The sequence below is a fragment of the Centruroides vittatus genome, unplaced genomic scaffold, assembly GCF_030686945.1.
Source record: "Centruroides vittatus isolate TY-2023 unplaced genomic scaffold, ASM3068694v2 contig_811, whole genome shotgun sequence".
Classification (NCBI taxonomy): domain Eukaryota; kingdom Metazoa; phylum Arthropoda; class Arachnida; order Scorpiones; family Buthidae; genus Centruroides; species Centruroides vittatus.
In genome coordinates, this window is record NW_027122529.1 from 289,819 (window position 1) to 301,557 (window position 11,739).

Genomic DNA, 11,739 nt, shown 5'->3' on the forward strand with positions numbered 1-11,739 from the left:
TTATAACTGTTCGAACATCTCGTTGAAACATCAAATATATCAAAAATGTAACAAATAGTATAAATATGTTAAATTGAACCAATTAAAATACATGGAATAAAGTGAAATAAAATACAAATATATTAACACAATATACCTATTTGTGTATTCAGAAATATACAATATACCTAATTACATAAACAGAGTGCGCGTTACGTTTTATATTTTACTGCGTTATTATTGATCAAACATTTCTATGCCGATGGTAATCCTGTGGCATCTTTGTGGTTCAAACATTTGCTAGTAAGACCGGATCTATATATTTTAAACGTTTCTACAGTCACTGCTAAAGACAGTGAGCGTACAGGTATAAACAATCTTAGTCTCATTCCAATCAAGAACCAAACCCTCTGTTTGTGCTACACTCTGGATAGTGCCGTAGTATAGTGCCCTTATATGTAAAAGTGCAAAAATCACGCAATAGGCACCGAAACTAAATTCTTTAAAATGAAAACAATATGCGAAAGTAGGCACCGACGAGATTCGAACTCGTGATCTCCTGTTTACAAGACAGGCGCTTTAACCAACTAAGCTAGGGCGCCTATGCTGCCTCTTCTTATTGATAATCCTGTGTTTTTAAGTTAAGATGTTTGAGTGGTTGTTGAAAATTCCTTGAAAGTCTTCGAGAATTCGAAAGTAAAATGCTGGAGTTAATAATTTCCTTCGATGTTTCCACTTATCGTTCGAACTGTTTCGATTGTAAACAGTGGCGTAGCGTAGTGGGGGCGGCAGGGGCGGCCCGCCCCGGGCGACACTTTTAGGGGGTGGCAAAATTTCACAATAAATAATAATAATATCTTGTAAAAATTTTTGTAATAAATATGATTATTATATTGTAAAACATATATACATGACTTTTTTATTTGTAACCTGTACAATACACAATAATGATGATTGTTCTTGCCGTAAAGTTCTTTAGAATTACTGTATATTTTAGTTTTTTAAATTGAGATACCTAAATAAGGGGGCGGTGAAATTTTCCTCCGCCCCGGGCGGCTGACACCCACGCTACGCCACTGATTGTAAACAAATAAATTAATACTTTTATTAGTGTGAAATATTCAATGATAGTTTTACCTTGTTTAAAGTGACCAGATATGTTAGGTTGAAATGCGGGACGCTTCTGTATTGTGGGAAGTAAAAACGGGGTGGACCTCCAACATACATATATATAATAATAATAATAACAAATTCATTAATAAATAATTTAGCAGAAAAATATATAAATACATAAATGCATAAATAAACTTAAAAATAACTCTACAAACTCTGTATATCCGCCATGGTATGCCTAGAACGGCCACTAGGGGCGCCCCTAGATATTATTTAAATTAATAATAAATTCAGTATATCATTATTGCAATACGAATTTATTATTGAATTATTGATATGAATTTATTATATATACCACGAAATGACACCGTTGCTGCTATAACGCCCACTAGGGGACGTCCCGGGCTACCAGTAGTAAAAGAAAACAACAACTTTGTGCTCTTGACAACTTGCGAACATGTTGAAAATGTTACATGACCAAATGCGGGACACTTTCCGGAACAGTGTTCAATGAGGGACTAACAACCCAAATCCGGGACGTCCCGCACAATTCGGGACATCTAGTCACCTTAACCTTGTTATAAGACTTGTCCCCAGCCAGGGATAAAGAATGTTATAAATCCAATTTTTGTTGATCACGGTGTAACTCTTTAGTACTTCCTGTATTAAAAAAATCAATTGTTAACGTCACAAATCATTTAAACAGTATGTGATAAAGAAATTATACCTGAGCCACGTCGGGGTGAGATAACATATAATTACAGGCAACCCAAGAAACTTTCACTACTTTCTCTTCAATCACTGCCATACACTGACTACCGAATAGTTGAATTAGAACTAGAAAAATTTTAATAAACATGGCATTAACTTATGTTACTAGTTATTCGAAAAGGAATTCGTAAATAATAACTTTATATCGTAACATACAGTTTAATACTATGAAATTATACTTACAGGTGCCACAAAGTTTTCGATAATCTTGCGCTTTTACTGGACAGAAAATCGCATTCAAAAAAACGGTCCAACTGGAGAATTTCGGTATTTCGTTCTTCGGTTGGTTTTTGCATTTTTTCTCCATTATTTAATGAAATCTCATTATATGAATTAGCATATACTTTTATACTAAGACATGCTTCTTGTCTAGTCTTGATATAAGTGTGAGCACTATGTTTGCCTTCTTTATTGCTGGACTTATTACACTGTCACTGGACACGGCAAGTCTTAGAAAATAACTATTTTTTCATGAAGTATACATTTCAGACCTCTCCCTGCATCAGGATTTTTTTAAAATATAAATATTTATGAAATTGATACTACCACATCTATCAAATTGTGAGAGGCAAAGAGACGAAAATTTCACCTTAAATTTTAATTGTTTTAACAGTGAATATGTTTATTATTTTATTGTTTTAGCAGTGTCTTTTATTACATATACTGTTCGTTTTATTGTTTCTTTTAATTACACTGCTGTAACCGTCGAATTAGCACGTTAAATCAAACATCTGTAACCTTAATCTGTAATTAATGATTTGTCATCGGTATTTTACCATCTGTCGTGACTTTATTGTACATTTTGTGACCGGAGGGTCGGAGTGTCCTTGACCCCTCTTCAGGATGGACACCACCGCGGCTCTCAGGATTCGGAAATCGCGACAGAAGGTTATTACGTCAAGGAAGCGGTCGCGGGTGAGCGGTTAAGTTCGGTTGAGTGACGAGAGTCGGATCAGAATGAAATTACGTAAATATAGTATACATGGAACCGGTCGTAATGGGTCAATCGGAGAGAGTTTACAAACGAATCGTGGGTTGATAAATACCTGAACAATATCAAACACCTTTATCGTTGCCGAGAAAGTTTAATTTAAAAGAAACGTTTTCGATTTATTCCATAGACCATCATCAGGTTTGTTTTAAATTAAACTTTCTCGGCAACGATAAAGGTGTTTGATTATTGTTTAATATTTTGCTGAGCACGTTCTATATAGTGATAAATACCTGGTAACTACTCTTGCTACGATGCCGCCGGATAGGTCAAACAGGAGAAAGTTCTCGGTTCTTGGTTCTTGGCAGTCCTTCGTTCAGATGCACTACAGGCTGTCCGACTAATCCGTAAGGAGGAACTTGACGAGGGTAGAGGCACAGATAATAATGTCGGAAGATAAATCCACAGGTATTGAGCGAAGGACTCGATCTCGGAATTGGCTGCGACTTTCAAGGATCTGCACCTCTTTGGAATAGGAGACTGATGATGACTCTCTGCGTTTGTCATCGCCCCCTTTTGATTTGCACCTTCTCGTGGGTTTTCTCCATGAGGCGAGGAGAAGGTTGTTGAGGGTCTGGCGTCCAATAGTTGAAGCTTGTCTAACGAATCCGAGGTGCTGACATCTACCGGTGTTAGCGCGAACTACATAATGGCGACTACTATGGGTATAATGTATGTCTGTGGACAGTAAGAATTAGAAAGTATTTAACCTACAATGGTAAATAATAAGTATTGCTGTGTATTTGGATGCAAGTCTAAAGGTACATCAAACTCAGTACATATGCACACATTCCCAAAAGATAAATTACTGAGAAAAAAGTGGGAAATAAAACTAAAGTTAGGAAAGCAATCAACGAAATCTATGTACGTTTGCATTTTGACAAAGACGATTACTATTTGCCAGGTAATAAAAACATTTCTTATAAGTATATTTTAACTGTTATCACATATGGTACTTACGTTTTCATAGGTTTACCATGTGCTCGGCATTATTTAAAACCTAATTCGTATCCGACTAAAAACATACCGATAAGGAAGTTTGATACAACCACCTCAAAACAGATTGCTGAGCAAAGGTCCATTCGTGCCCAAAAAAGACAAGAAATACGGAATAAAGGTTTGTTTCTTAATTTTGTCAGATGCATTTCTTTAATAAGGCTATACCAAAACAAGATCTTATAATGATTGAAATCACTAAATTTTTAGGTTTGGAACCGGCAAATAAGAAAACTATCAAGGAAAAATCTACGTATCAATCTAATAATGACACCAACGTTTTGGAATTGTCACAGCCCAGTACATCCTGGTCTAAATCATCTATTGACTGCTGTGCATGCACAGATCAACAAATGACATCACAAATAGAGGAGGATGAAGATATGACATCAGTATCACAAGCAGAAAAAGATGCAGCTACAGCACTCTTAAATTTAAGTGAAAAATCCAACATTCAGGAGGAGAGGGATATTTTGATGGAAAAAGGAATTCAAGTGAATACACTTTTAGATTCAACCTTAAAATTTACCGTGTTTGACTTAATAAAATCAGACAATGAATTGAATATTCTCACAGGTTTAAACAGTTTTAAAATGCTTGATACCATCTCTGCCTGTGTTAGTGAGTTGCAGTCCAACAATACTGCTTATAAGCCTACTACAATATCTACTAAAGTCCAAATTGTTCTTGTTATGATGAAGTTAAAACTGGCCTTGCCCTTTGCTTGTGTTTCAGTTTTATTTCAAATTTCCATGACAACATGTAGAAGAATATTTTTCAATATTATTGCTTATCTGAGTCAAGTATTAGGTGCTGCGATTGTGTGGCCTTCCAAAGAAGAGATAATGAAAAACTTACCTTTGTGCTTTCAAAAATACAGCAAAGTTCGTGTGATTTTGGACTGCACTGAAGTTTTGGTTGAAAAACCAAAGTGTATTAATTGCAGAATATTAACTTATTCCCATTACTATGGTAAGCATACTGTTAAAGTATTAGTTGGAATTGCCCCATCTGGTCTTATCACCTATTTAAGTAAAGCATATGGAGGTAGGGCATCTGACAAAGCCATATTTGAGGAATCAAATTTGTTAAATTTACTGGATCCTTATGCAGATCAAGTAATGACGGATAAAGGTTTTCATATAGAAGATGCTTGTTCTGCTAGAGCTATTGGTTTAGTACGTCCACCGTTTGTAAGAAAGCAAAATCAGTTAAGTAAGCATGATGCACTGGAGACTGCAGAAATAGCAAAGGCCAGGGTACATGTTGAACGTGCTATTCAGAGAATGAAACTATTTGCTATTTTAAAACAAAAATTAGACTGGACTTTACTGCCACATATTGACAAAATTCTAACCATTATTTGTGGTGTGGTAAATTTATCTAGACCAATATTGGGTGATGACAAATTTTGAAGAGTGGTGTGAGCATTTTCATTTTGACCCTATATAATGAAGCAGTATTAAACAGCAATTTAATACTGTTTTTATAATCTTATAGTTAATAAGGCTTACTCATTTTTGTTTTTCAATTTTTGTAAGATAAAGAACTCAAACACTAGTTAGGACAAAACATTTTATTCCAAAACAAAACATAACATAACATGTTTTATAAAATTATTAGTACTTAACTCTCTATAATTATTTTGCATAAATCTGTAAGAAAATATCTTTCTTTGCAAATTATGAATAAAATACTGAATAAAAGAAAATGACTTTATTTTAATTTGTTGTATTTGTTTAATTGGGTGCTAATATTGTTATAAGTTAATAAAATTCAAAGTAATGTGTATTTTCTTCTAAAAGTGATTTCTGATGGAAAAAGCAAGATTGTATTTAAGAATTATGACTGCATAGGTAAGGAAAAATAATTTTGGTAAAATCATTTAGTAGCTTTTCTGTCAATTTATAAATAAAACTATAGTCTGCTAAAACTTCAAGGGTTTTAAGGCTTTGGTCTTTACTACTGAATATTACAAAATCACATGAATTTAAATTTAATATAGCCAAACCTAATTGTACCTGTCCATAATACTTGTGATTTTATTTTAAGCTGTAATTGCCATGCCCATCGTGTACTATATACTTAAGAGATTGCACCATTTCTTCTGCAGATTTTTCTGCACCAATTTTGGGGCACTTTACTTCAAGCAGCTTGATAGGTTTTTCATCGTTAAATACAATCCCATCAGGAGAAAATGCAAAACATGTCAGTAATGGTGAAATTATCAAACCAAACTGTTTGACATCACAACCATAGAGTGTTCCATACAATGTGAGTGCTGTTTTTTCCCACTTTTTACCATACTCTGTATTTTCATTTCCCTTAAATTTGCTTCTAAATATATTTGTTAACTTCTTTTCCCAGTCTGCATTTTTCCTCCTTCCATAAGTATATAGTTCATAGCACACTGATCCTGTCACTCTAATACTTCTTTCTTTCTTCCATAAATCATTATTTTGTTCCATTGTCAAGTGGCAAATGTTTTCTATCTCTCTCTTATTTTTGTATATATTTTCTCTGTAGTACATTGAATCCTGAATAGGCATAAGATGATCACTTATATTAGGCAAATATTTATTACAGTCCATACAGTGTTCAATTACTTTTAATATTGACCAATGTGGTGCAATATTATCAGCTGAACTTTGTACAGCTTTGGCTACTAAGCATTTTCTTCCAATTGAATGCTTTGCTAAAGCAGAATCAGGCAACTCTTGAAAAAATCGTTCTCTGATAGCATCTCTTTGGCTTTCATTTAATGAAAGAATTTCTGTTTCCTTTGTCTGGACATGGCACAAATTTTCAACTTTACAAGCTCCATATCTCCCATCAGACCTGCTTGACATTTTGCTCCAATACTGCTCAAGATCAGTACAACTCAGATCTTCCAAAGTATTACCATACCTGCAAGAGAAAAGTACTTATTTATATCTTCATGCCAATACAACTAACCTATTAGTTAAATATTTGAGTGTTTTACCTGTTTACATGAAGCAGTGTCCCTATTGAATGCTTACAGTATCCTGCTTCTCCTGCTATGCAAGTACACTTTATAGATGTCATCAAATATTTATTGAGTTCTGAACTCCATTTGATATTTAACGTAATTTCGTGAGGTTTCTTTGAAACAATACTAGATAAGCAGAGAGCGAAAACTTCTATTTCGACTGGGCAACCATCGTCGTCATCTGTCTTATATATTTTTTCTTTAATGCCACAGCAAATTATCTGTTTTAGCATTTCCTCTCCTTCTATAAGACATCTTTTTCTATCACCCACATATTCTAAAATGTCACAAAGTGAAATCATTATGGTATTAATCCTAGTTGATTTCGTAGTTGTTTATATCGGACAAGAATGCGGATAAAACGTTTTCACTATAGAGAGAAAAGTTAACACACAAGTGACTCGCATTTGTAATTTCTATGTTGACAGGCACGCTATACCCTTTATGGCAGCCATCTTAGTCGATTCATACGCCACCTATAGTTAGTGGCACAAGCGATTTAATTTCTTTACATGCAGTATCATTGGATAAGTAGATATCGTTTGAAAAGTTGGAATTAATTTCTTCAACAAGGAAGCAAGTCCGTGGGAATTAATTTTTATGAGTTTAACTAAAACGAACAGTATATGTAATAAAAGACACTGCTAAAACAATAAAATAATAAACATATTCACTGTTAAAACAATTAAGCGATAAAATAATTCACTGTACATGTTTTTTAAATATACAGTGAATCAGTTCTGTATTTCATTTGTACTAACTTTCGATATACTATACCGATATTCCGATAAATGACAGTAACTTTTAATTTGCGACGTAAGTCACGTTAATGTAATCGAAATGTTTACCCTAAAACAAATTAGATAGATGAACGGCACGGCAGTATTTAGTACAGAAGAGTATCATAAACAGGGGAAGACACTACTAATTTCAGGTAGAAAACATATTTTAAGCTAAATAAATTCAAAATATGATTAAAAATGGGGATACTATAGATTACCACCATGGAATTTCGGGACGTTGAGTATTTATCTGAACTGAGGAGACCAAGTCGAGTTCAACGATACCCTACTTTTCGACCGGAGACAAAAAATAAAAAAGTTATACAGTAGAGCGTCGGAAAACGGAATCAATTGGGGACTGGGGTTGTTCCGATTAGTCGTTTGTTCCGATTACCGACTTTGTACGAAAAAATATATTAAACTGTCCGATCTTCAAACTTTTCTCCGTTGCGTGTCGCTTCGTGTGGAATTTTCGTCGATTTTAAGCCTAACGAAAATTTTTATAATAATAATCGAGGCTATCGTATCGTTAAAAATTATTTCTTCATTTTGTACAAACAAAATAAATATATTGAAGAATATAAAAAAACATGAAAATTATACTTTAGAAGTAAATCTAGTATCAAAAGTGTTCGATTCAGCACGACACAGTCCGACTGAAAATCGTTCCGATTACCGGCCATTCATATTACCGACGTTCCGATTAACGACGCTCTACTGTACTACTTTTTGCGGCGATCGTGCGATGATCAGGAAAAGCGTCGCTCTTTCCGATAAGCCTATCGCGTGTTTAACAGGCAGTCTGGCAAGTCAGCCATATATACCTTCAACAGGGGCAGATGTCGATCCACGAGCACACCGATCGTCTGCAGTTAGAGTTAAGTCTTTTTCGCCCACCCTCGCGCTTCTTAACCTCGGGGCCGAAGGCTCCTCATCCGCCGACACGCTCGCTATCGCTCCAGGTCGCCTAGTACTACGCGCCGCTTTCGCGGCTTGTCCAACAAACCTAACCTATCCCTCCGGGAGATGACCGTAGTTCGACGTCATAGTTTGCAGAATTTCCGCAACATGACGGTGCTAGCAACTACGGTGCTGTCTGTATGATAGCATTAAAAAAGTATAACTTAAAAACTTTTATAACTTTTTATTTTTGTCTCTGGTCCAAAAGTAGTGTACCGATGAACTTGTCTCGGTCACCCTGAGTTCAAATATATACTGAAAGTCTCGAAATTCCATAGGCGGTAATCTATAGTACAGCGTTAAAACTTGTAACCCTGAGTATGATGATGCCACAATATAATAATTACTCGTATTTACTCTTTGTCATTCGATCCTACTGATCTTTAGAACTAAGCAGACAAACACGAACAGTAACAAAAAAACTTTATTAAAAACGTGAGAACTGTCATCGACATCCTCGGCCAACACCCAGGCAAAAACCCGCGAACTTTCGCGCCTCTTTTTTTACGTTGCCAGCCCACATCTCGTTGGCAAGTGTTGCCAGGCAGTGTTCGGGATCTCTGGCGCTGGCGTGGCAGCCACAACTCTTTAATTTAATAAGTTACTGCAATTTTTAATGTGTGAAAATGAACAACAAATGTTACGTTTGTGTTGCAGATGTGTGTTACTACTTCTTGACTTCTGTTTTAAAACTGGAGTAGTAGCTCACTAAGTGTGAATGCGCCAAGTTCACGAACAATACTATCATACAGAATCACGCGTAAAAATGACTTTTAATTGGGATGAAAATTTTTATAAATTTCAAGTATGTAAAAATTCTGATCTTAGGTAAGGTTTAAAATTTTATACCGTTAAATCCAAAATCAATATTGGTGAAAAGCATTTCGACTGCTCTGTGTAAGGTAAATTGATACACTAAACGTTTTTAATTATAATTTTAAAGAATTTATTATTGAAATTTAATATTCTACACTCGGCACATTGACTTTAATCGGTCTATAGGAAAAGGAACTATGCCATATACCAAGGATGGGAGACAACAGTGAGAATTCACAGTAATAGAATCTACATAAAAAAGAAATAAATCATTCATGAAATTGATGCGTAAAAGCGTTTTAAGAATGTAAAAAACGTAAGAGCTAAAAGAGATCAGAAATACATGTCAACGTTCACAGACTGTCTTCCATTCCTTTTATCTAACATTATTATCCTGATTATTTTCAATATGATAGTCCGCGCACGAAAAAAATAAACGTGATCAGTCTGAGAGCAAGGGATAGATCCCTTGCTCTCAGACTGATCACGTTTATTTTTTTCGTGCGCGGACTATCATATTGAAAATAATCAGGAATACAAGAAACACTGTAATATGAACGTTTGTTTTGTAATTCATGAATTTTATATTTTCTGAAATAATATATTCCTTTTTTATCGTTTCTCGACAGTCATTCTTATACCGAATTTCGGGCGAAGAATGACGTCACCGGATTCGAAAATTTTATCTCTATGGTCCAAAGACTTCACTCGAAATTGTCGAATAACATTGGCTAAGACTGTCTTCATCTTCGTCATGGCGAATCTTTGACCTGAAGAAAGGTAAATATGTCACAAACACAGAAAGGACTTTGTCTCGAGTTGCGATTACTCACCTATGCAATTGCGTGGACCGGCAGAAAACGGTAGAAAGGCAAAGGGGTGACGTTTCTGGCAGTTTTCAGGTAGAAATCGATCTGGATCGAACATTTCAGGATTTTCGAACACTGTTGGATTATGATGAATCCCATAAATGTTGATTGCAAGGGATGATTTTGCCGGCAAGACATAATCACCTGAAAGATATGTAACTGTTTTTAATAAAATTTACGCCGTTGCTGTAAAGTGTATTTAATCTCAAAATGCGGTACATACCCACTTTCAAATCGGATGGATTCTTTCTTACTATGACGAAAGCCGGAGGATAGATCCTGAGTGTCTCCTGAAATGAATCCAATATTTCAAAATGATTGTCAAGTATTTGAGATATTAATTATATCCCCCCTTTCTGGCTTGTATGCCAGAAACGAAAATCCTGATAGTTGAAGGGCAACATAACCTTCTTCAACACACCGGTTTGGCCCATGCTTCGGATAATCAAATCAGGCTCCATTTGAGTCAATCGGCTGGTTGCTGAGTCATTCTTGACGTCGATCTGTACTCAACCTTTTGTATTTTCAAACAGAATTCACAAAATATAAAAATATGTTTGATGTTTTTATATACTTTCTGTTAAGGTACAAAAAGTTCGTATTAATAGAAAAATGAAATAAATTTCATTCATATATAGGTATATGGAGATAAACTTATATATGAATGAAATTTAAACTTTATTTTTATACATTTTTGTTTTAGTCCTGTATACCAAATATATTGGGGAATAAATGGACAAACCGAAAACATTAACTCCTGGTTTGTAGTGCTGGTGTTATAAGTACAGTTAAAGTGTAAAAATCAGTACAATTCGCCTAAGTGTACTGTACGTGATGAAATCGAAAACATATAGTATATATATTGTTACCACTGACTAGGCTAAGGGGGTAACGCCGATATATAGCCTATCGAATGTAAAGGTTTAATTTGTTTATACAGTCAAACCTGTTTTTATGCGGGGGATAGGGACCGCATAAAAGAAAATGCATTAAAAAAATCGCGCGAAACTTCACGAGTGGCTATAAAAAATAGTTTTCGCAACACAATTAAAAAAATATTTTTTTATGCGGTGAATAGGGACCGCATAAAAAAGTCTCACGTAGAAAATAACTCGAAACCGTACGAAATAACTAGGAATTGCTTTTTTAACTCCTTAAGCCTTTTTCTGCAACACCTAATGAGGAAAAAATCCTCTAAGAATTTTAATTTTTATATTAATTAATTATTTCCACTTAAATACGAATCTAACATTAAAAAGTTAAAAATAATCGTTAAATAATGATTTTATTTGATAAATATAGCTGCAAGAAGTGTTATTTCATTTAACAAGGCGTGAAATTTCACACTTGCAGTCTAAAGCTGGAGGGGAGCTAACTTACCGCATCTGTTCAAATATAACATAATATTTATAATTTTTATGCTATTAAAATAAGAGGGAACCGAAATAAACG

The 11,739-nt window shown here is 34.7% G+C and overlaps 2 protein-coding genes and 1 non-coding gene across 3 annotated transcripts; 1 reads left to right on the plus strand and 2 right to left on the minus strand.

Moving 5' to 3' along the window:
- Positions 1-507: 507 nt before the first annotated feature.
- Positions 508-581, minus strand: TRNAT-UGU (transfer RNA threonine (anticodon UGU)). Its single transcript has one exon. It is a non-coding gene; the product is annotated as a tRNA-Thr (tRNA).
- A 3,807-nt stretch (positions 582-4,388) lies between these two features.
- Positions 4,389-5,375, plus strand: LOC136982133 (uncharacterized). Its single transcript, XM_067278557.1, has one exon. It carries the CDS (start codon positions 4,444-4,446, stop codon positions 5,263-5,265), a length of 822 nt encoding a protein of 273 aa, XP_067134658.1. The 5' UTR covers positions 4,389-4,443; the 3' UTR covers positions 5,266-5,375.
- Positions 5,376-9,898: 4,523 nt separating this feature from the next.
- Positions 9,899-10,577, minus strand: LOC136982139 (cytochrome P450 4c3-like; the record flags this gene model as incomplete). Its single annotated transcript, XM_067278562.1, has 3 exons — positions 9,899-10,188; positions 10,252-10,431; positions 10,511-10,577. Coding segments are annotated over 3 exons (405 nt in total), but the record flags the coding sequence as incomplete, so codon positions are not given.
- Positions 10,578-11,739: the final 1,162 nt, after the last annotated feature.

Excerpts from the sequence above, each read along its gene's own strand:
- LOC136982133 (XM_067278557.1), top strand. The coding sequence starts at position 4,444 with ATGCTTGATACCATCTCTGCCTGTGTTAGTGAGTTGCAGTCCAACAAT.